Here is a 23,644-nt window from a genome sequence, read left to right as displayed (position 1 = left end):
ATTTCTGTAACACAGTGAACATCACCAATGGGGTCTGTATCCTATGGCAAGGTAACCTAGGTCTGCTCAGCAGCTTTTTCAATTTAGTCACTAAGCGTACTTGTGAGTACCTCTATTGTTTAACCTTCTCCCTGCTGCTTAACTCTGTAACCAATTGGCCATGGGAAATGGGTGCCAAATGACTACATTAATGTGCTAAAGGTTAAAAACAAATGTCATGGTACAAATAATTTAAACCCATAATGTACCCTCTCTCATTGTAACTTAACTATCAGTCTACGGGACTCGAAATAGTGGGTGCATGTGCACCTGTGTGCACACAAAATTGGAGCTGTACACCTAATTTTTACCTTTTTTTTCATGTGGTGCACCCAAAAATTTTTCTGTGCACCTAATTTTGGGGGTTGGGTGTACCAGTGCACTTATTTCCAAAAATGAATTTCGAGCCCTGGTCTAGCTAGGATGTGACCAGAATTGTGGTTGAACCTGTCTTAGTCTTACAGAACAAAACAAAACAGACAGAACCCGCCCTCCCCCAATTTGCTTAAGAATATTTTGCCACCCTGTGATTATATACATGTATATATATCCAAGAATGTAAATTGGGTATGCCACAAGTGTGTACATTTCTCTTTTGTTTCTCTATACAAAATTAATGTATTGCAAAGTCATAGCAATTGCTGACTTTGCATTTACTGTAACTACATATATTCGCACAGAAGGGGTGGAAGTATTGGCAGCCCTGCACAAAATTGATTTTGTTTGGAGGACAGATTCTACATTTGAGACTGACCCTTTTGTTGGGAAGAGGTCACAAGTGAGCTGGTAAGTACAGCTTAACAAATGGCAACCATCTGTCACAGGAGGGTTGAACATATTCATACATAATCATAGAAAATTTTCTTCCATAAAAACCCTGTTTGAAAAAAAAGTGAAATACATGTACTGTAACAGTAACTGTATCATTGTTGTAAATGTAAGATACTGCGTCCTACATTGAAAATGGATGTAGACTAGATGGTCAATTCTTTTAGTAGAAAACTGTAAATGCAGAAATGCTTGCGGTGGTTTTATGTTTGCGGTTTCCGCGGTAAACTCTTCAGCGCGAACTTAAAACCACCTCAAAACTTTTTGCCCACCTATATGACTGTAGCTCTACTACTACATGTACTAGTACTATAATTGTTTCAAACGCGAACTTAAAGCCACCGTGAACACTCCATTTTCTCCCTAGCGCGAAATAAAAACCAGGCGAACTTACATGTACAGTGTAAATGCATTTACAGTATTCTACTCCAGTATTCTGATTCTACTCTAAGTATATCCTAACAAGTAATACAGCAAAAATTAAGACAAGCTGGAATCATATCCACCAAATCCGATATTGAGCTTATAACAAGCTTAGTTAGAGAGGGTTGCTTTGAAATTGGCAACAGAGAAATCTTTGATTTACTGTGGTTGGACCTTGGAAAATGTCCAAAGTCAATACATGTAGTTATACCTATAGTGTACAAAATATTAACAAGAGTTCCACGACCTCATATCTCCATGAACAATCCTATTCATGCAAATGACTTACACATTTGCATAATATATGCTTGGTCATTAACACCTTTATCTAACTTACACATGTTGAAATATTGACAGTCCTATAATTTTCCAATTATATGAATTATGGTGTTTTGCATTAATTATGCAAATTAGGAATTTATTTGCATAAGTGGTATCTGTTGATGCTCCACTTTCCATAAACTACATATGTTACATGTATTTGAGTCTGTTAAAGGAAAACACTGTAAATATAGATTTTCCTCATTAGCTATGCAAATTAAGTCACAATTAGCATAATTTGCACTTCATTATGTATATCTCTATCTAAGCTACCTGCATACTAAGCATCATATTGACAGTCCTGTAATTTTCCAATTAGATGAGATATGGTGTTGCGCATTAATTATGCAAATAAGGAATTTATTTGCATGATTGGTATCTGTTGATAATCCACTTTCCATAAACTACATACATTACATGTATTTGAGTCTGATAATGGAAAACACTGCAAATATAGATTTTCTTCATTAGTTATGCAAATTACGTCCTAATTAACATAATTTGCACTTCATTATGTACATCCCTGTCTAAGCTACCTGTATACTAAATATCATGGAAATCCATCGTTCCTTTGCTGAGTTATTCTCCTTAGAAGATTTTCAAGATAACGCCCCTGCAGTTCCAGAGCAAGCTGCTAGGGGGCCCAAACCCACACCACGTCTTTATTACACCACAAGCTATCTGCCACAAAAAAATCAAGACCATAGCATGTCCAGGTCAAGAGATACAAAAATTGAATTTCTGCTGCAGTACCAAGGTCACATACCAGGGGGCCCAAAGTTGACCTTGAATTTCGGCTTCATAACACCTGCCCACATACCAAATATCATCGTAATCCATCAAGAGGTTCTTGAGTTATGCTGACTGAAGTGGTGCGGAAACACAAACAAACAGACACACAGACACACCCAAAACTGTATCTCCATTTTTCATGGAGATAACTACAACATTGATTGCATGTTGGCAAAGGCTACTATTTATTAATGTACTTGTGACAGGCCCTGTGGTAGTTGGTCCCATTATTGTATTTGATTATAGCTTTAGGGTTCTGCACTTTCAGAAAAAGGTGCATGTCACATTGCAATTGGCTTTTCCAGATTTCTTTGCTGTCATATACATACATGTACTTAGAACTTGACAATGTGTGAAAGGGGACAAGGTTTATATAATTACTAATCTTAGATATCATAGAAATCAGGGCTCGAAATACTGGGTGCATGTACATTGTACATGTACATGTGCACCTTTGTGCAACCAAAATTGAAGCTGTGCACTTAATTTTTGACTGTGGGTGCACCTGAGTCACCTACTATATTTTGTATGCAATGGGGTCATTGGCACTATTGTACACTAGTATGCAGAATATTCATGAAATGTAAGTATCAGAAAAAGCAATTTAACCTTTTGTTGTGCTTTATTTGTTTGATGTTCACGTACTTCCTGTTTAAAATTTTGTTAGCTATAGAATTACAAATTAAAGTAGCATTAAACGTTGTGATTATGTTTTGCTGACATTCAACTTTATTTTATGTGATGCACCCAAAATTCTTTCTGTGCACCTACATGTAAATTTGTTGGTTGGGTGCACCAGTGCACCTATTTTCAAAAATGAAAATTCGAGCCCTGGAAATGTACGTCAACTGATTGATTAATTGATTAATAACCTTAATGACTCAATTCTCAACCAAACTCCTACTAATTATAACATGAGAAAGTTCCTTGTGTTGTATGGTAATTAGATACAATTTGTAACAAGAATTTCAGTTATAGTATTGAACAAATTACATGTAATCTGATATCAACTTCGATATTAAATTATTAAAAACATTTCAGACAAATTTATCAAAAGTGCATTAAAATCAGTGCTTTTTTGGCCTGCTATGGTACAATGTATGCACAATCAATCTAAATTGAAACACAAATGCTAATTTCATATAATTATTACTACTGTTTTGTCTCTAAAAAATATTACTAATCACTTTGCATGATTGACAGTCAAACAAGGAGAGGAAAAATATTAAAACTACACATTGTCCGTTGTGAGAAGAAAAATTGTTTCCCTTCTGTCATTTCCATATTTTCAAACCAATAAATCCTTTTCATGTAATGTTTAATATGCTTTACACGTAGCATCATTTGCTTCAAAATATGTACAGTACATGTTTATGGGTTAACCATATTGCTAAATACATTAATCTTCTTTCGCCCTTTAAATTATTCAGTACAAAGGCTGATGAGAGAGACAACATTATATAGCCTGTGTGAGCCTGGCCTACATACTAGAACATTGTAAGTACTGCAAATGCAGAAATGTTTGCCGTGGTTTTATGTTCGCAGTTTTCGCCGCAAACTTAAAACCACCGTGAGATTTTTTGCCCTCCTACCCCCTTGTCTACCAATGTCTCAAACACAAACTTAAAGCCACCGCGAACACTCCATTTTCTCCCTACTGCGAAATTAAAACGACTCGAACTTAAATACATTTTACAGTAAGCCTGGCCTACATACAGCTCGTCACAGCTTCATATATAGTGGTGGTCCCAGAGATACCAGTGAGTAGTTGACTAGTACTTGTGAAATGTGAAACATGATGTTTCCTGTTGGTTCTAACCCTGGTTGGGTCAACAGCCTGATGTGTGCTTGTTTGACATAGTAACTCATCCAGCTGCCCTATGTCCAGTGTTTTGCAAGGGTCAGGCCATTTCAAATGACAAGATGAAGCTGGGATATCGATGGAAATCCTATTTTCCAAGAGAGGGGTTTAAATGTTATATATAGCTTGGTTTTACGTAGAGAACCAGGGTTCAGTGTGCAACAGTCTACATGCATGTGCACATGTATCTACCGGGTAAAACTGGGTTCTATGTACAGTATTACAGAATTCTTCTTAGGAAATCAAAGACAAGAAATAGCCTAAATTCTTCATGTAAGTGTACTTAGTACAGCAGTTTCGGAAAAACTGGATCAAGGTATCTGGTCTAAATCTAAAGAAGGTACAACTGTATAACTTATAAGCCATGTCTTCGAATTCCTGAGTGTCAATCTGCCTTTCTCAGCAGCTTTTCGTACAGTGCAAAGGTGGTTTTGCTTGTTTGCTTGTTTGTATTGCATACCTGGTAAACCGCCTTGTGGCATAACACACCAAGTTTGTACTGAAGAGTACAATTGCAAGTTGCACGCTGTATCCAGACAAATATATTCGATCCACTCCAACCAGGAAGGGCCCCTACTCTTTTCAATTAGTGTGATGGGTTCTTTTACGTGCTCGAGGTGTGGCTCTCTCAAACACGGGACCTTCATTTCACATACTTTCCAGAGGGATGTCCCTAATTGAAGCTAGGTACTCATTTTCACCTTAGGGAAGTGAGGAAATTTGTGTTAAGTGTCTACGTTTCCTAAGGGCACAACGTCAATGTGACAAGTCAGAGAACCCATATGATTCAAACCCAGGACCTCTGCATTCTAGGCCAAACACTATGCTCCTGCGATGCCACTGCTTCACTCTGATAGATGCACAAATATCAAGAACATGTTAAGAATGCCAGGGTTTTGTCTTACACACAGGCTTGCACTTTATAATTACATCATGGAGATTGACCAATCAGTGTTGGAGCAGCTGCCCCTGGAGCAGCGTCGTCGGTTGGTGCGGCGGATGCGGCAGGACCAGATCCGCGCCTACATGGAGTGGGAGAAGTCGGGCAACGCCAAGACCACCGCTCGCAAACATCGCAGAGAGAACCGGAGGAGGACACAGGTGGAGTTTGGGGCGGAAACTATCTTACAGGAGGCTGTGGCCAGGTTTGATGACATTGAAGGTAAGTTGATGATTTACTCCATCTCTTACATTGTATATGACATTGTTTTGATGTATTGCATTATCTTTTATAGAAGTAGAACTTTATTGCGTAAAATTGCGAGAGATACAATGTATGGCAACTTGACAATTGAACTATAATATCTAACAATTCTAAAGATACATGTATGTGAATGTCTACGATGGATGGCACTTGGTATATATATAACTACATGTATAAGCAACGCTGCCTGGGTGACCTCTGTATTGCGATATTGCAACTTCAAAGTTTAATAGAATAAAAATAAATGAAACATAAATAAGATAGAACTTATGGGTAAGCTAATTATAAGGACCAAAACTGAGAAAAGCTGGAATTTTGCTTTGTTTAATGTATGATGTATAATGCAGGGTTGGAAATACACACTTGCAATTAGCAGAGGAAAAACTTGTGATTGCAACTAGAAATGAAAGTAACTTTTGCATGTCAAGGAATTTGTAATTGGTATAAAGTTTAAACCTAACAAAATAGTATTTCAATAATTCTTGTTTTACAATTGTATAATATAGTGTGTCATCAGAATACAATTTGAGATGATACTTTTATGAAAGTCTGTTACTAAGGAGACATAATACCTACTGTTATCCTTAAAGGGACAACCTTAAGAAAGGGACAATCTTAAGAAAACAATTATATAGCTTGCAAGGTTTTACCCGTGATGTACGTATGTGCAACAATGTATTGCATAATTGAGCCCGCTCCGTCTGACAACATATCCTTGGCTGGACATCTGGGTGTCAGCTTTGTCACCAGAGGTTGAGAAACCACTACTAGCTAGGGGCAACCATGTTTACACTACACACACATGGATGTGTCAACAGCAACTACATGGGATTTCAACAAAACATACATTTTGTCTCCAACCACCCTACAGATGACGCATTGAGCTCTATATCAAAGTGTGCATAATCTGTATAAATATCACCCACTTACACTAAATTTTTTTGTAGATGTCACAGGTCCAAATTAAAGATCTCTCAATTCAGATGCAAAACCTTTACTTATGTTCAGAAACACAATGATACCATTTCTTGTCCAGTTACTGAATAACTGATCTTGATTCCTTATCAGTATGTAATACAGTGTACGTGAGAAATTTAGTAACCGTAAATTATGCTTTAATTCAGCGCTTGCTTTTGTGGCTGCAATTGTATGTTATTGATTGTGGGATTTTATTGTGATCTTATTGTTGAATTAAACCAGTCTTTCATTCATTCATTCATTGCTCTCTTATTTTCTGTACTACAAGGAAAGTTTTACCAGAAAGTTTTGTAACCAGATATGTTTGTTACAGTTTTGAAGCTACTGGACAGTGGTGTGGACCCCAACACGGCCGGGTCAACTGGGGTCACCTTACTTCATCAGGTATGACTCAGCAGAGCAGCCAAACAACCTTACAACTCTCAATTTCAGAAATTTAGGTCAAAAGAGGGACACTTCTAGTAATAGTCACGTTCTTTTGATAAGCTGAAAGTTTGATTTTATGTTTTACATTGACGTGTTAAGCTGATTTTATAAGGGTGACATTTTTAGAAGTCCTGGGTGTTCTTTTTTTTTCAAACTGTATGGCTTGATTTTGCTGTATTCTTTATCATTCTTTAGTTACATGTATATTCTTAATTCCATTCATGTTGCACAGTAATTTTACTGAAAACGGACCAAAACTGCAGCTAAAAGTTTTTTCCCCATTTTCAACAATTTGTTCTTGACTTCTCTTGCAATGTACAGCAATTTTACTGAAAACGGACCAAAACTGAAACTTAAATTTTACTGTATTTTCAACAACTTCTTCTTGATATTCTCTTCCAGTGTACAGCAATTTCATTGAAAAGGGACCAAAACTGGAACTAAAAAATTTGCCGCATTTTTAACAGCTTGTTCTTGACGTCTGAGTTGCAGTGAACAGTAATTTTATTGAAAACTTTAAAACTGAAGCTAAAAGTTTCATTGCATTTTCAACAACTTGTTCTTGACTTCTGAGTTGCATTGTACAGTTATTCTTTTGAAAACAAACCAAAAATGAAAGTAAAAGTTGATAAAAGGTTTTACTGCATTCTCAACAACTTGTTCTTGACTTCTCCTGCGATGCACAGTCATTTTATTGAAAACGGACAAAAACTGAAATTTAACTTATTTTCCAATTCCCTTCCAGTGTTGTAAAGACAACAACGTGTCCACTGCTGAGATCCTGGTACAGAAGGGGGCGGGGGTCAACACACTGGACCATGACCTCTGGACACCCTTACACTTGGCCTGTGCCTACGACTGCCCGGAAATCGTCCACCTCCTACTCATGGTGTCTACAGTCTTGCAGTGTTGTAGCGTTGTATATCTTTCATTATGTCATACATGTACCTGGGCCGCAAAAATGATCGATACGGGTTTTCCGTACCGTGTGATAATTTTCTGTATCACACAGGGTTCTAAGTTGTATCACACGGGCTTCCATAGAATATTTAGAATGCATTTCGAGCGCGCTGATTGCGCCGCCGTCGAAAATTCGAATACCGGATTTGGACGTTGGAAACAATGTTGTTACAATTTTGTGTTCGAGGACACAAAACTCCCTCAACTTTTGGCACATTCCGTGTTGAAATTTGTGTTTTCTCGGGTGGGTATGACATAAATAAAATACAACACCGTGAATTCCGCATCACCCTCTGTCCCGGCCCCCCCACGAGTCGGTCCTACCCGCGGTCGGGCTGGTACTTCGGGTGATACAGAATACCCCATGTTGTATTCTATATATAGCAATTAACAGTACAATGAATTATACTTCTCAATAGAAACCTCAAAGATAGGTATTGTAGGTTTAAACATTTTAAAGACCTTCCATTCAGGGACTCCAATAAAGGTTTGTTTTATGTTTCAATTCCATCATGATTATGAAAATAGATATGATTATGTAAATCCACAGGGCTTATATATCATGATTATGAATGGTAGTAATTGTGAATTAGACCATGTTGATTTGATTATATGGATGACATCTGTCCGTGCGCGCATCAATTTTCATCCATTTTGACGAAAGAAGAGTTTTCTGCCGTACTGTAAATCGTAAAAAGCAGCAGCAAAATGAGAAAATGCATGCTGTATATTGCAAAAAAAATATTTCGAAAAATGCATGATTATTAATATGGTAGAATGCCAGAGTCAACCCCAAAGTTAAAGAAGACTTTTTGAAAGAACAGAAATGAAGAATCTATTATCATTGGGTATACCATACTGTGTGTTAAGTTTTGTTCATCCCTCCTGATCACATAGATTTCATAATGAAGGCAACTTTTATTTTTTGCCAAAGTTGTTTTTTTCCACATGCTCGCATTAGTCCTGGGTCTGCAGAGGATGTCATCCATATAATCAAATTAACATGGCCTTATTGGAATCATTTTTAACAATGAGGGAAAACAATATCATGTGGTTATCATCAACCCAGTGGCCTATAGTGTTGAACCTGATTTTCAGAATGGTGCCGACACATCCCTGATGGACATAGATGGGAACTTTGCCCTGGACCACGCCCCTGTGGGGTCAGAGGTCAGGCAGATTCTACACAACCACATGCAACAGAAAGGTGAGTTGAATGATGGTGATTCCCCTCTCCCAAGCCATGGGGTCAGTAGTATTTGTAGTTGAATCTGAACAGAATAACCTGTAAACCACTTTTCTTAAGGGTGCATTTGGAACAGCACACACTTGGCATACAACTACTTACATGTCATGTAACCTTACTTAAAATAAAGGCAAGCAATGAAAGCAATATTAGGGGCCAAGAAATGGAACTTTAACACTGAAATCTTTATGGTAGTGACATGAACTAACACTGTCTGGCACATTCGTGTAATAACTTCATACTTGAAGCATTTTAAAACCGTGCAAAAATTGCATCGGATGATCCCCTTAGATTCGCGAGACTACAAAAACCCCGGCGACGATTTTCAGTGAGTTCTCACATTACAACAACATCATATTTTTGAATCATGGACGTTGCTATGCATTGTGATAGTGTTGCGTGAACTAATCATGTATAGAAATGACAAGCTTCTTTAACTTCGGAATCCTTAAAGGTTATTAACTTAAAGACAAATAGACTATGTCCCAAGTCAGTAACAGGTGTGTTTTAGGATTAGGAATAGGATTAGAATTAGGATTAGAACCTGCAAAGTTTTAACCTGTGACGTCTTGATGAAGGTTAGACATCCAGGTGAACAATACTAATCTATCCAGTAGTAGAGTTTGAACTGTATGTTAGTAATCTGTGACATCGTGAGCTGAACTGAAACCTGCCCTGGTAAAATTTCCCAGAGCATGCTAAGGCCACACCAATTTAATTTCTTGGTTAACAGATTTTTTTTTTTTAATTTTAGCACAAAAAAAATCATGAAAACAGAAGGCTGGGGTGAAAACTTGCACCTGACCCTGTTCACTCCCTGAAATTGTGTGCACCAAAGTACAAACTTTCCTCTGAGATTCTGTTTTCCTGTTGATTTTCCAATCTAGCATTTTTTTTAAAGATTCTGTTAACAAAGAAATTAAAATGGTGTGGCCTAATAATAACTGTACTTTGCATACAAATAAGGCTCCCAATGTCACACAAACCCAGCAAAGCCGATGATGGTGGGGTAACCAGGTTAGCAAAGTTCAATATACAGTCACTGTGTAGAAGCATGTTTATAGACGTTGTTCCATGTTGTACATGTACTTCTCCAGGCCTGTCGGAGGCAGCCCTGAGTAAGATCCGACAGCGCAGCATGCAGGCCATGCTGGCAGATGTACAGGGACTCATCACACAAGGGGAGCAGCTCGATGTACCCAACGGCTTCGGGGCCACTCTGGTCAGCTCACATACTCACTCACCTAACTCATGAACTCACTTACTAGTCATGAACTCTTACTCACAAACTCACACTCACGAGTCACCAACTCACACTCTCACTTACAAACTCACTCACAAACTCACCCTCACACACTCACTCACTAACTCACTCTCACTCACAAACTCTTACACTGACTCAAACTCACTCTCATGCACTCTTCTCACTCCTCACTCTCACTCATTCATTCTCACTCACTCGCTCTCAATCACTAAAGTCTTCTTAGTTACCATACTCTCACTCACTCACTCACTCCTCTCTCACTACTCACTCTCACTCACTCACTCACTCACTCACTAACACTCACTTGCTCCACATTCACTCACTCACTCCTGAGCATCAACATCCTATCTTGTACATAAATTATATCTCACCGACTTTTCACATGTTTGCAGAAGCATCAGTATGACGAATATTGCTTTGTACGCTTGTCTAAAGCTGTAGCTGTTATGATTTCAACACATACATTTTTTAGAAAGGCCTCTGTTACTAAGAGCTACACTTACAGCAATGTACTGTAAGTGTAAGCTTTATGTAGCTATAGTTATTTTTTAAGATTATATATATAACAATTCTTAGCATTATGAATCATTCATATAACAATTTTTAGCAGTGAATCCTTTATATAACAATTCTTAGCAGTGAATCCTTTATATAACAATTCGTAGCAGTGAATCGTGTCCTTAGACTTGAATATAATAATTATGCTTATGATTTCTGGTACAGCTGCACATAGCCAGTGCCAATGGCTACAGTGATGTAGTGAAGGTTCTGCTGGAGAACAGCTGTAGGGTGGAGGCTGTGGATGAAGACGGCTGGACGGCTCTGCATGCAGCTGCAAGATATGGACATGTGAGGATGCTATGATTAGAATGTCTTTGATACAATTGGTTGCAGTTTGCAACCACTATATAGCTAGCAGCTACTAAAAGTTTTAGTTTAAGAGGGAAATCTTTAACACTTGATAATTCTGTCTTGCTATATAACTCTTGATATAATTTCTCCTTATAAATTGTATCAAGAGATCATAAATTCAAATTTCTCATGTTTACAAAGCAATATTAATTTTGATTTTGTAACCTTTGAATCCCTTACTGTCTTTTGAAAGTTCTACATTACACATCCTTTACATCTAGTTAAGTTCTTCAATGCAACTTATAGGCACTAGTACTGCAAAATGATAATTGTCATAATTTAAGAAATCATAAGACCATTTATTTTTTCCCAGCTGAAAGTGGTGAAACAGCTGCTGAAGGCTGATGCTAACCCCCATGTGAAGACTTACAATGGTGCTAAACCTGCTGGTGAGAACTTCTAGACATTTTCATGTCATTGATAGTCACTGAATTGTATTACATTGAATATGGGTTGGGAAGGATTGTTACTACATTTTGTATTTCAACGCACCAATACAGGGCTCGAAATTCATTTTTGGAAATAGGTGCACTGGTGCACCCAACCAAGAGAATTAGGTGCACAGAAAGAAATTTGGGTGCACCACATAAAATAAGTTGAATGTCAGCAAAACATAATTACAGTTTAATGCTATTATTATAATAATTGTAATCAAGAACTTCACAATCTGTAATCAAATTTCAAATGTCAAGAAATACATCAAATAAAATGCAACAAAGGGTTCTAATGCTTTTTCTGATACTGTTGTACTGTCTAGTTATACTAGTGTACAATGGTACCTTTACCCTATCGCCTAGAAAAATATCTGGGTGCACTGGTGCACCCACAGTAAAACATTAGATTCACAGCTCCAATTTTGGGTGCACAAAGGTGCACATGCACCCAGTATTTCATGCCCTGCAATGGGTATCATAGGATGAACAGATTAGAATGTAAACTATGTACATGTATGCTGTCGGAATACTTTATAGCAGATAAGCATAGAACATGTTTTTGTCATGAAGAAGTTCGGACAACTGTCTGATGATGTGAACCCTATAATTATATAATTTTTTGGTGACATTGAAAAAGTGATTGAATTTTTCTGCAAATATTGTTTACCTGGATGTCTAACCTTCATTAACAAATTCTCTACATAGTTCATCACACTTCTTTTGTTTTTTTTTACCCCCTGTTCAGACCTGGCAGCCACTGAGAGAATCGAGGAGGTTCTAAGGAAGGCTGAGCAGGACTTTAAGGAGTCACCCACCGAGCAGGACATCGTGGCCAAGGCCTTTGAGTTCCTGAACGAAGTCAAGAGTTTTGAGCAGCTGAAGAAAGAGAAGGAAGACATCGGAGGGACCCTAGTCAGACTCAACAGCAAAACTATGTGAGATTTTCTTTAAATGTTGCTCTAATTCCTTCTGACGGACTTCTAAGTGGTGGTCATCTTGAAATCAAATGAGCCTCTCATAAAAATCTGAACTATAAATTGAGATACTGTAAATGCAGAAATGTTTTATGTTCACGGTTTTCCCATTTCACCGCAAAATTAAAGGAAGCCAAAAGGTATGGTCAAGAATCCTACTATGCTATGCTAGATAATATGGAAAAGTATAGCAGTCTCCATCGAAATTACATTAGTCCGTCATGATTCACCGCTATATTATTAATTTGAAAATCGTGGCATACGCCGCCGCCCGGTGACCTCGGTTGACCTCTACTGCCTCGTGACCCCGCGTGACGGCCGCGTGACGTCACAGGGCTGAGCGTCCCACGTGACCACCACCAACAACAACACTTGCTAGCTCCCCGCGTGCCTCACAAACATTGCTGTCCGAACTCTAAAGACTTAGATCATGGAGATTAAAGAGAATCCATTTGAAAATGAAGACTTTGATATCCCCCCTCCCACTGAATGTAAGCCCTGCGACGTCACGCGGTCGTCACCCGGGGTCACGAGGCAGTAGAGGTCAACTGAGGTCACCAGACAGCGGCGTATGCCGCGATTTTCAAATTAATGATATAGCGGTGAATTATCACGGACTAATGTAATTTCGATGGAGACTATACTTTTTGGTATATTTAGCATAGTATACAAATGTAGTAGGATTCCCAACCATACCTTTTGGCTTCCTTTAAACCATCGCGAACATTTTTGTCCAATACTGTAGCAGTATGTGACTATTTTCCCTTTAGCGCGAAATAAACACCACGCAAACTTAAATGCATTTACAGTACTTCAGTCTCAAGAGGATATGTGCCTTTACCCTTGTGCCAAATTTCAACTCATTTGATAAAATCGAGCCTGCTTTAAAACTACTTGCATTAATTTTTGACCCCCCATGTATTTAGTTGTCAGGTACCATGTACAAGTTTTTGAAAGTTGAATGTTAAAGATTTCTGATTATTTCAAGCTTGACGAAGAAGTTGAGTATGTGTAAGGAAGTAAACAATTGTCAGTACATTGTGATAACAATGGTTTATTTCCTATGTATACTAAAACATTACTTAGCTTGAAAGTTCATCTGTGTTGGAAGAAGTCATTCTGAAACAAGTTTTAACTGTAATTTCCAGCACAAAAATTGGACTTACCCAAATTTTCCACTGTACAACATCAGTCTTTGTCAAGGAGTGAGCAATCCACCGCTGGGATGACGTCACGTTATGTAGATAGCTAAAATATTACTGTTGGAATCAAAAGAAGCCAGTAACCATGGTGATCCATGTGTTTCCCCAGTCGTCCGAGACACCTGTCCATCTCCAAGGAGGACAAGTTGGGAGAGGCACAGACTCTACTGCAGGGGATGCAGCTGACGAAGGGGGAGGGGGGCAGCCCTGCACAGGGGGACCAGACTGTCAGAAGAAACATCACATTTGACAAGGTGCTGTTGCAAAAAACACTTCTTTTTCAGATGCTGGATCCATATTTGAGTTCTGATTAGAGCAGAAGTGGCCAACAGTCATGTACAATCGTCTTCTTGCTTCACTGTGACCTTGGAAATGAACAGGGCAAAAAAGATGCATTGAGTTCCTAACAAGAAAAATTATTGATGGGTTAACAGGAAGGGAGATAGAATATAAAAATGTGACCACTGTCTTTTTAACTACCGTCTTAACCCCTCATATTTTTGTTGTTGTTGTTGTTGTGGAACTGACCTTGTGACTATCGATAAAGAGTGATAAGTTTGATAACAGATATATGTTACTTTGTTTTCTGCAATTACTTGAGGATGTAAGGGAATTTTGGTTTGATTTTGTGTGTGTTAACAGTTGTGAGGAAAGGGTAGATTTGGGATTGTATGAAATTATGTATTTATATGTAGCTTTTAGTACATTTATATGACGTTCCCCCCCTGGTTGTACCATCTTGTGCAGGCTATCCTGCCCTTGACAAGCCCCACAGATGACCTTGCCAGTCTTCCTGACCTAACAGAAGACATCCTGTTGAAGGAAATGCACAAGAGATACAAACGACAGCAGATTTATGTAAGCGGACCTTTTTTTTTTTAAACTGCTTTGTCTTCAAATTGTCATCTTTCAAGTGCCTAAAGTGGTATCCACTTATTTTTGTTAAATATTTTATCATCTGTGATGAACTGTTTATTTTCATAAGTTTTTATTTGACGTTTTATTTTTTGGGAGCGGAAAACATGATATTATAAAGTGACTGAGGTACTGTAAATGCAGAAATGTTTGCGGTGGTTTTATGTTCGCGAGTTTTGCGGTGACCGTTTTCCCGCAAACTTAAAGCCACCGCAAACATTTTTGTCCAATACTGTAGCAGTATGTGACTTAAGCGCTGCTGCGAACTTAAAACCACTATGAAAACTCCATTTTCACCTTAGCGTGAATTAAAAACCACACAGACTTAAATGCATTACAGTATATGCTCCCATATTGTAAAAGAAGGGCTCTCGCACTACAAATTTAGTGCATGAATACTATTCTGCTTTGTACCATGGGAGAATAGCTAATTCCAATTATGTTGTTGTTCTTATTCTAATGTTTTTGTTTACAGACATATATTGGGGAAATCCTTGTTGCAATAAATCCCTTTAAGGAGTTGCAGATCTATTCTATTCCAGTAAGTATAACTACAACCTCTTCCAACCTTTATCCTGTGTGTTTGTTAGCCTACCTTTCCTTATATTCTAAGGCAAAAAGAATGTACTTGAACAGTCTTTCAGCACCAAGGAAAGGGATCGGTCGATGTTGAACATATATTTGTGTAACAGTCTTTGCATCTATTTTGAGAAGCATAATGTTGTGAATTGACCAAATTGTGATGAATCTGACAAATATATGTAAAAAGAAGTCCTTTCTATAGATAGTGGTTATTATTGATAATGTTAAGGAAATTGGGTCCTATTTAAATGTGTCATGTCTACATGAAATATCTGCATTGACAACATAATCTTAAAGGTCCATACAATGCCTTTCGACTCTCTGTAATATAGGGTTAATGCCCTGAGGTCTATATGGTGTGATAAGGCATAATCGTTCCTATAACCACCGAATTAAGTGCCATGGGGGCAAAGCAAACATAAAAACATCAGGCTTTTACAAAATGTACTGAGACAGTGAGAGTCTTTTTAGATACAGTACCTTTCATGAAAGTTTTCCTACACTGACCAGTACTAGATTATTCAGAGAAATAGTTCTCACCATTTCTATTAAGTATTAAAGGTTAACAAATGTACTGGAACAGTCTTTCAGCACCAGGAACAGGGGTTAGTCCATCCTAAATTGTCTTTACTCATTAACATTTCAATTCAGAGTTTTGGTATAAAACCTGGTTCTCCAGATCTTTCTATTGGTCACTGACGAAAGATAGTGGATGCTGTCTAAAACGTCTGACTTTCACAGTCTTATCCAGTTGCTTGAGTAACTGTTTTTTGGCATATCTTACTACCTGGACGTCTAACCTTCATCAACATAGTATTAAAGGTAGTCTATCTGAGACTTTGGTATTTGAAGCTTTTGCTAAAGCAAAATAAATGGACTAGATAAATAAGCTTTTAATGGCTTCTCCCTCTTTTATTTCAGGCTTCAATGTTGTACAAAAATGTTGTTGCAAGAAATAGCCTGCCCCCCCACATCTACGGAACAGCAGATGCCATTTACCATAGTCTGGTGATGGAGAAACTCCCACAATGCTGTGTAATCAGTGGAGAGAGTGGTGCTGGGAAGACGGAGTCAGCCAAGTACATGGTGAACCAGTTCCTGCGGCTAGCAGACTGTGAGGAGGGGGGGCTGAACCTGAAGATAGAGCAGGTAATTGTAGGGAATGTGGATGGATATTTTCCCAGTAGTTTTTGGAATGCTACGATGTGTGGTGACAGAGGCTAAGAGAACTTTCCCAAGACCACATAGAGACAACAAAAACACATCTTCACGCTCTAGATCCTAAGACTCAACTTAAGTGTATAATAATGTTTTATTGGTCAGAAATTACCCGTGCAATGGCAGCCACTGCTGAATTGCCGCAGGGTTTACAATCACATAATACACAACAGATACATATTTGCTCAACACTTGCACCTTGTGGAACTGTCGCAAGGGTCTGGACAGCTGCCATTCGGCGCCAGCAGGTGACCTCAATATGACCTTCCCCAACTGAAGTCAGGTATTCAAACGTCCAAACACGTACTGCGAAGGGACGCTGTTGTTTGGATGTTGAACAGCCGATCCCGTTCGCAAGTACGGCAATCAAGCGGCCATTATCTAAGGAAAAAAATTAATGCGATTCTGCCAATTCTTATAAAAAAATGTGATTCTACTGCGATTCTGCCAATTCTTATTAAAAAATGTGATTCTACCCATTCTTATACCAATAGGCTATGGTCTAAAAAATGCCATGTGCCATGAAATTTGAGTGACACAAACTGTAAAGGACTTGCAGAATACATATTATTGCTTCAAACATCAAAGACCTTTTTCAAAAAATTGATTAAAGCAAATCTGATGTAAAAATTGTTATAACTTGTATCAGATTGTAATGTACACACTCTCTAAGAATGTATTTTTTTCCTCCTCCATATCCACACTTTAGGCCAACCCTCTGCTAGAGGCCTTTGGGAATGCCCAAACCACCATGAACAACAACTCCAGTCGCTTCGCCAAGTACCTGGAGCTCATTTTCAGCAGGGAGGGGAGAGTGCTAGGAGGTGTGGCATGTCTTAACAATATACATACATGTACCTGTCTGGTTTACCAGTTAAGATACTGACCTGTTGAACTGTATCTCATAACAATTATATAGATTATAGACTTGGTCTCAACAACTACACTCAAGGGACTGAGGAAAAATGGTTGGTAGGCGGGATGGTTGCTCCAGACAAGAGGGTAAAATTGGACAGGACTGTTTCAATGTGGTGTGTGATTGGCTGTGGTTGGCTGTGCCATGTGGTTGGTTGACCAGCTGTTACTGTATGACTATTGAAAGGTACTTTTCTAAATTTACTGTGCAAACTTGTCACAGGTAGACAGAACTGGTCTAAATCAAAGCTGCAATATGAACACAAAAATTGGACTAAGTCTTAGTACAGCAACATTTTCTACAGATCAACAACAAAAATTGAGCTCTCAATTTTTTGACTGATCAGCTTCAGTCTTTGTCAAGGGATGTCAGCAATCCACTGCTTCTGTGACGTGACAGAAGCAGTGGATTGCTCAGTCAACTTTGATTCAGAATGACTTCTACCAAGTAAGCACTGATGAACTTTCAAGTGAAAAACTGGTATTAAACTGTGCTTTATGTTTTAGCTGGGATTTCCCACTACCTGTTGGAGAAGTCTCGTGTGGTGTATCAGAATCCAGGGGAGAGGAACTTCCACATCTTCTACCTGATGTTCGCTGGACTCTCGCCTGATGAGTACAACCTCTACGGGCTGCAGGGCCCGCAGTACCACAGGTACATGTAGGGGGCGCTGTAGCAAGCAACTCCATCCGTCTTTATTTTTTAGTTAACAATATGTGATGGTTACCTCAGAGTCTGTGAAAATAGTTATTGTTTTTGGTCTGTGTATTTTGTTTGTCTTGGAGTGTGTCCGTTGTTATTTGAATGTTGTAGAGTGATAGGATGTGAGGCGGAAGATGGTGTAACTGGAAACTGGCAGGATGGGAAGGTTGGCTCGGCCCAGGTCCAAAGTTGGCCCAGCAGGCTTGCAGGAAAATGCACAGACAGAATTAGGGAGAAAGTCACAATAATGAATGAAACAAGAAATTCGCAAAAACTCATGGAGATACTGTCTGAGATTTTCTACTATTTCACAGAGGTATGAGATCTTCCATTTTAAGAAGCAAGACTTGTCAACTTCAGGAAACAACACTGCAATAGACCTTTTTTGTCTGATAGATAGAGTCTTAAACAGGGTTTTCTGGTAAGTTTTCACAAATGATATAAGAATGTCACAGGTATACAAGAAATGACCTTGAACAGTGCCCCCCTCCCCCCTCTGTAGGTACTTGAACAGAAGCGGGTTTGACCTTCGGACCATGATGACCCAGACTGCCAAGGACAAAATGGACAAGTTCAGACAAAGTCTGCAGACGGTCGGCTTCAACAAAGATGTACGTTCACCGCTATTTCTGTAATAACATGGCAAATGAAAGTTTAAAGATAACTAAGTAAGAAAACCGTAAATGCAGAAATGTTTGCGGTGGTTTTATAATTTTTTCCAATACTGTACATAGCAGTGTGAGACTATAGCGCTGCTGCAAACTAAAAACCACCGCAAGCACTCCATTTTCGTCTTAGCGCGAAATAAAACCATGCAATCTTAAATACATTTACAATATCTTTAACAGTATCTCCAGTGTTTGTATGCAGTGACATGTCTTTAGATTCACTTATGGTTTGTTTGAGATTCTTTAGAGGCAGTAGTGAATCAGAAGACAAAGAAGAAACCTAATAATTGTGGTGTCTTTGAGATATAGTTAAACTTGGATTCAGCAACCGCTCGCGGTAATAAGGAATTCAAAATGGTTGCTGAGGACAGGTGGTTGTTCAGGACCGGGTGGGGTTAACTAAAAAAAGTATGTGAAAATGGACCGGACTGTTTTAGTGTGGCCTTTGACTGGACGTGGTTGCCTATGCATGGTGTAGCCTCTACCAGGCCCGGCGGATCGCTGGGAAAATAGTAGAAATTGGCCAAATAGAGTGAATTGTATGAAGGGAGTCAGCTACAGAGAGGCTCCAATATGCAATCCTGGGAGCCTTCAAGTGAAACCCTGGCAAATATTCTACCTATAGCCGGCTTAGTTAGTCTGGTAGACTACATGTATGCATGGTGGTTGCCCGACTAGGTTTGACTATATATCAAATGCTGCCATACATTTGTATGTACACCATTACTTACCCAATGTTTTACAGTGAAAAAATGTATTTTCGACTCAAACATTGTACAGAATTACTGAAATATTTGGTACTGAGAGTGATTTTTTTCAGATGACGAGAAGCCAACAAAATTCTTGTGTTTTTTTTAGGATGAGGACAACTTACTGACATGTCTATCTGCTGTTCTGCACATCGGAGACATTCAGTTTATTACCTCTGCAAACAATGATGTCGCACAAATCATCAACATGGACGTGCTCAACAAGGGTAGGGGCCTAGGGGGCCTTGCCTTATTTTTGACTATATGATAGTTTTTTTTCCCTTAGAGCTATCGTAGAGTGGAACTTCTTGCCACCAAGTTCTGTCAGTATAGGGGCATCCTCATTAGATAGCTTTAGGTATTTGCTTGCGGCTATAGATGTGCAAAGGTTAGGTGTGACAGGTCGTTCAATGTAATACATGTATAACCAGCTGCTTCCGCGCCACGTGCCTGCAAAGTTGGTGTGTTACACCAAAGGGCTGTTATACCGTGCTATACAGATTATGTATTGTACAACTCTATCATATAAAAATGCAATTTTCATGAAGCCTGTTATTTTATGAATCCCTACAGAAATTTTGTCAACATTATTGAGTTTCACTTTGTTTTTGTTCAGTTTCCGAGATGATCCAAGTGCCATCAGAAGAACTGGACTCCGCCCTGACATCAGAGATCACAGTCACCAGAGGTACATACAAGAGCTGACAGCCATGTCTTAGCGTTTTCATTTTGGACACAAATTTAAGAATTTGCACAGTTTGTGCTGATACACTTTGGTGTTTACGGCATTGCCATTTTGCAAATGTTGCTACAACTACAATAAAGTAGAGTGAAATTATGTGTAAACATCCCTGTTTCATAATTTAATCTCAAGTGCTAATTTTTGTACAGATTATTGCAGGCAGTACAAGTATGATAAATCTGGAAACTTTTGTGGTGGTTTGATTTGATTTGTATTTTTTTATTACAGTACTAGTGAGCACCACAAATCCATGACACCACGAATATGCATTTCTAATGTATTACTGTACAACAGAATTGTTTTGACTTTGAATCTAAAACTCCACAAAAAAGATACCTTTTCCTTACTATAGCGAAATAAAACAAACTTGAAAGTAGATGAGTTTACATTTTACAGACTTGTTTTGTTCTGACTTATACACAATGTACATTTGACAGGCGAGGCTATCAGACGTCAGAGGGACGTGTACCATGCAGGGGACTGTAGAGATGCCCTGGCCAAGGCCCTGTATGCCAGACTATTTGGCTGGGTGGTCAATGGGATCAACCACCTACTGCAACCCCTGGAAGATAGGTAGGAACTGTCTTACCCTTGCCTGTGAAGTCATGATTTAACCTTTAGTACACTGAAGTAGCACTTTGGCACCCAATTCCCTCTTGGTTACAGAGTTAGGCAGCAGAGAGAAGGTTAAGTTTGCATGTCATCTGTTCGGGGATGGAGAAGAAAGTAGTTCCAGTCTTGCATGCATACGTACGCAAAACAAGTCCGAGTTCGATGATCTCACACCTCCTTGGACGTATTTAGCAAAACCTTCCTGCACGAAGGCAACAATTTTGATCCTACCCGCAGGAGGGCAGGGAATGAGGGTAATGCGGGATGTTGTTTTTTATTCCTGTCATACCCACACAAAAAAAAACACATCCCAATGTGCCAGAAGTTGAGAAAATTTGGTGTCCTCGAACAAAAGATTGTAACAACTTCAATTCCAATGTCCAAATCTGGTATTCAAGATTTCAACAGCAGCATGCACAAAGTGCATTCGAACCATTTAATGGGAGCCTCACAGTGTGATAAAAGTAACCCTGTGAGAAAACCTAAGTTATCACAAGGTCCGGAACACCAGTATCGTACGTTATCCTGTCCCAGGTATGACACAAAGACCAGTATCAACCACCTGTTGTGGTTTGTGTATTTACAGCCCAGAAGACACCCTGGAGGTTGGGGTTCTGGACATCTTTGGGTTCGAGGATTTCTCCAGGAACAGCTTTGAGCAGCTGTGCATCAACTTAGCCAACGAACAACTGCAGAACTTCTTCAACAAACATGTCTTCCAGCAGGAGCAGGTATGTTAAGTTTACAAACAAACAAACAAACAAACAAAGATTTCTAAGATAACATATGAATCAAAGGTTTCCTACTTTTTTACAAACTGTCCACTGATCCAATACTTATCACTTAACACCGGTCAATTCAATTGGAAAGGCGCAAGCCATTTGGACATGCTTTGCTCTTGGTGTACCGAGTATACTGATATGAAAATTACAATGTTCACAATTTAGGATACCATTGATGAAAAATGCAAGCAGACTACGGTCTTTTTGGAGCACCCTGCAGTCAATGTGGGATTTGAATTTGTAGACCTTATTTGCTTAATTAACATTTTACAGGAAGCCTACCAAACAGAAGGTGTCACCATGGAGCTGGTACGTTTTGTGGACAACAAACCAACTGTGGACCTCTTCCTCCAGGTTAGAAACCTACTTGTCCATCATATAAAAGTGTGACTATATATTTATTTTTGTCATGTTGATTTGGGCTAGATCAGGGCTGTCTACAGCTTTAAATTTTTTTTTCCAGCCCACTCATCGTTTGGGAGCCGATTTTTTAATTTTCATTGTTGAATCTGTCAGTTTAAGCTTAAAAAAATACATTTTCATCTGTTTTATCTCATGAAATTGATATTTCTGTGATGAAAGGGTTTAATTTTTTTCCGTCCCAAGAAGCAAATTTCTGTCCTGGGGCGGAAGAACGGGTCCTGGAGACAGCCCTGGAGTAGATGATTGTTTACTACATGTAACTGACAGAAAGAACCTCCACATACATAATGTGCATCAATGATAAGATATAGATTGAAATCTGTAAAATCAACATTTCCTTTTGCAGACATGGGATGAGGACACTGTCGTGATTAAGCGATGGGTATCAGAAATCATTTTCTTCTGAGTTTGTGGTTTTGCTTGGAGTTTGGTGATGCTTGTTTGATGCTGTGATGAAGGAAGTAAATGGTGTTTGAAGACTAAATGGGCTTTAACTAACAGTGCTTCCACTTAACACAAGAGCCAATTTTTGTGTTTATTCAATTTTTGTTGTGCTTTGTGTGGACAGTTTGTTGGATGATTGTTTTTGACAATCTTTGAATCTTGGTGTATATTTAAAACAATATCTCGTAAGCGCTGTTGGCTAAACAGAGAAAGCAATATTTACCATAATTTTTTTAATTCTTTGCTGTGACCCTGTGTATAAGGGAGCTTCAGTCATAAGCCTCAAGCGTCAAACCTCTGCACGTAAACCCAACACGCTTATTGAGAAGAGTAGGGATAACTCGGTATGGGTGGCTAAATATGCAAGCTATAGCAAAACCGCTTTGCACTACAAGCTAACGAAAAAGCGGCATGCTTTGCCCTCAGTCTGAGGTTCGACTGGTGTGACTTTAAAAATAGTCCAAATTGGAAAACAAGCACTGTACCCACTTGGTAATTGCACCAAAGTATATTCACAAATGAATGTATCTGGAAAAGTTTTTTTAAGTTGATCTTTTTCCTCTTCAACCTAGAAACCGACTGGTATCCTGTCAGTGTTAGATGAGGAGAGCCATTTCCCCAAGGCTACGGACTTCTCCCTGGCCACCAAACTGCACCGCACAGCCGGACAGACAGCCCCGGACGTCTACATCGTACCCAGGGACGCTGGGGCCAGTTTCTCTATCACTCACTACGCCGGCAGGGTAGGCCACATTCAGGCAATCTCACAGTCAAAGTCAAGAACTAAGTCTAAGTCAAGTTTGAAGGAAAAACTTTTATTGTAGAAAAAAAGCTGGCTTGCCATTAGTTAGTCCTGCTGAGCCCAACAATAGACCCCTTTCCAAATACCGCGGCCATTTTGAATCTAGCGCGAGCGCGCGTGGTTCGAGCACGGGAAAGCGCGGGAAAAGTACACACCCGGTAAGTCCGAGCCAGCGGTAATGGCGTCTTAAATAGAAAGCAGCATTGAGTCATCTTCGGCGGAGAG

General features: G+C 39.0%; 1 protein-coding gene across 2 annotated transcripts in view; it reads left to right on the top strand.

Annotated features, from left to right (window-relative positions):
* The first annotated feature begins 5,156 nt into the window (after positions 1–5,156).
* The window catches only part of LOC136422700 (unconventional myosin-XVI-like), a 36,055-nt gene continuing 17,567 nt past the window's right edge, over positions 5,157–23,644 (top strand). The window contains exons 1-22 of one of the 2 annotated variants that reach the window (XM_066410536.1): positions 5,157–5,426; positions 6,760–6,830; positions 7,618–7,761; positions 8,931–9,039; positions 10,176–10,300; positions 11,066–11,191; positions 11,568–11,643; positions 12,434–12,623; positions 13,974–14,118; positions 14,612–14,722; positions 15,255–15,320; positions 16,283–16,510; positions 17,289–17,403; positions 18,002–18,149; positions 18,700–18,808; positions 19,724–19,841; positions 20,231–20,302; positions 20,794–20,929; positions 21,555–21,699; positions 22,024–22,104; positions 22,520–22,555; positions 23,190–23,360. In XM_066410536.1, the coding sequence (XP_066266633.1) occupies positions 5,198–5,426; positions 6,760–6,830; positions 7,618–7,761; positions 8,931–9,039; positions 10,176–10,300; positions 11,066–11,191; positions 11,568–11,643; positions 12,434–12,623; positions 13,974–14,118; positions 14,612–14,722; positions 15,255–15,320; positions 16,283–16,510; positions 17,289–17,403; positions 18,002–18,149; positions 18,700–18,808; positions 19,724–19,841; positions 20,231–20,302; positions 20,794–20,929; positions 21,555–21,699; positions 22,024–22,104; positions 22,520–22,555; positions 23,190–23,360 (2,751 nt within the window). In that variant the 5' untranslated portion in view covers positions 5,157–5,197. The remainder of the gene's footprint in view (positions 5,427–6,759; positions 6,831–7,617; positions 7,762–8,930; positions 9,040–10,175; positions 10,301–11,065; positions 11,192–11,567; positions 11,644–12,433; positions 12,624–13,973; positions 14,119–14,611; positions 14,723–15,254; positions 15,321–16,282; positions 16,511–17,288; positions 17,404–18,001; positions 18,150–18,699; positions 18,809–19,723; positions 19,842–20,230; positions 20,303–20,793; positions 20,930–21,554; positions 21,700–22,023; positions 22,105–22,519; positions 22,556–23,189; positions 23,361–23,644) is intronic. The other variant, XM_066410537.1, reaches the window with a different exon arrangement.

The sequence above is a fragment of the Branchiostoma lanceolatum genome, chromosome 17, assembly GCF_035083965.1.
Source record: "Branchiostoma lanceolatum isolate klBraLanc5 chromosome 17, klBraLanc5.hap2, whole genome shotgun sequence".
Classification (NCBI taxonomy): Eukaryota; Metazoa; Chordata; class Leptocardii; order Amphioxiformes; family Branchiostomatidae; genus Branchiostoma; species Branchiostoma lanceolatum.
This window is presented reverse-complemented; position numbering and strand designations above follow the sequence as displayed.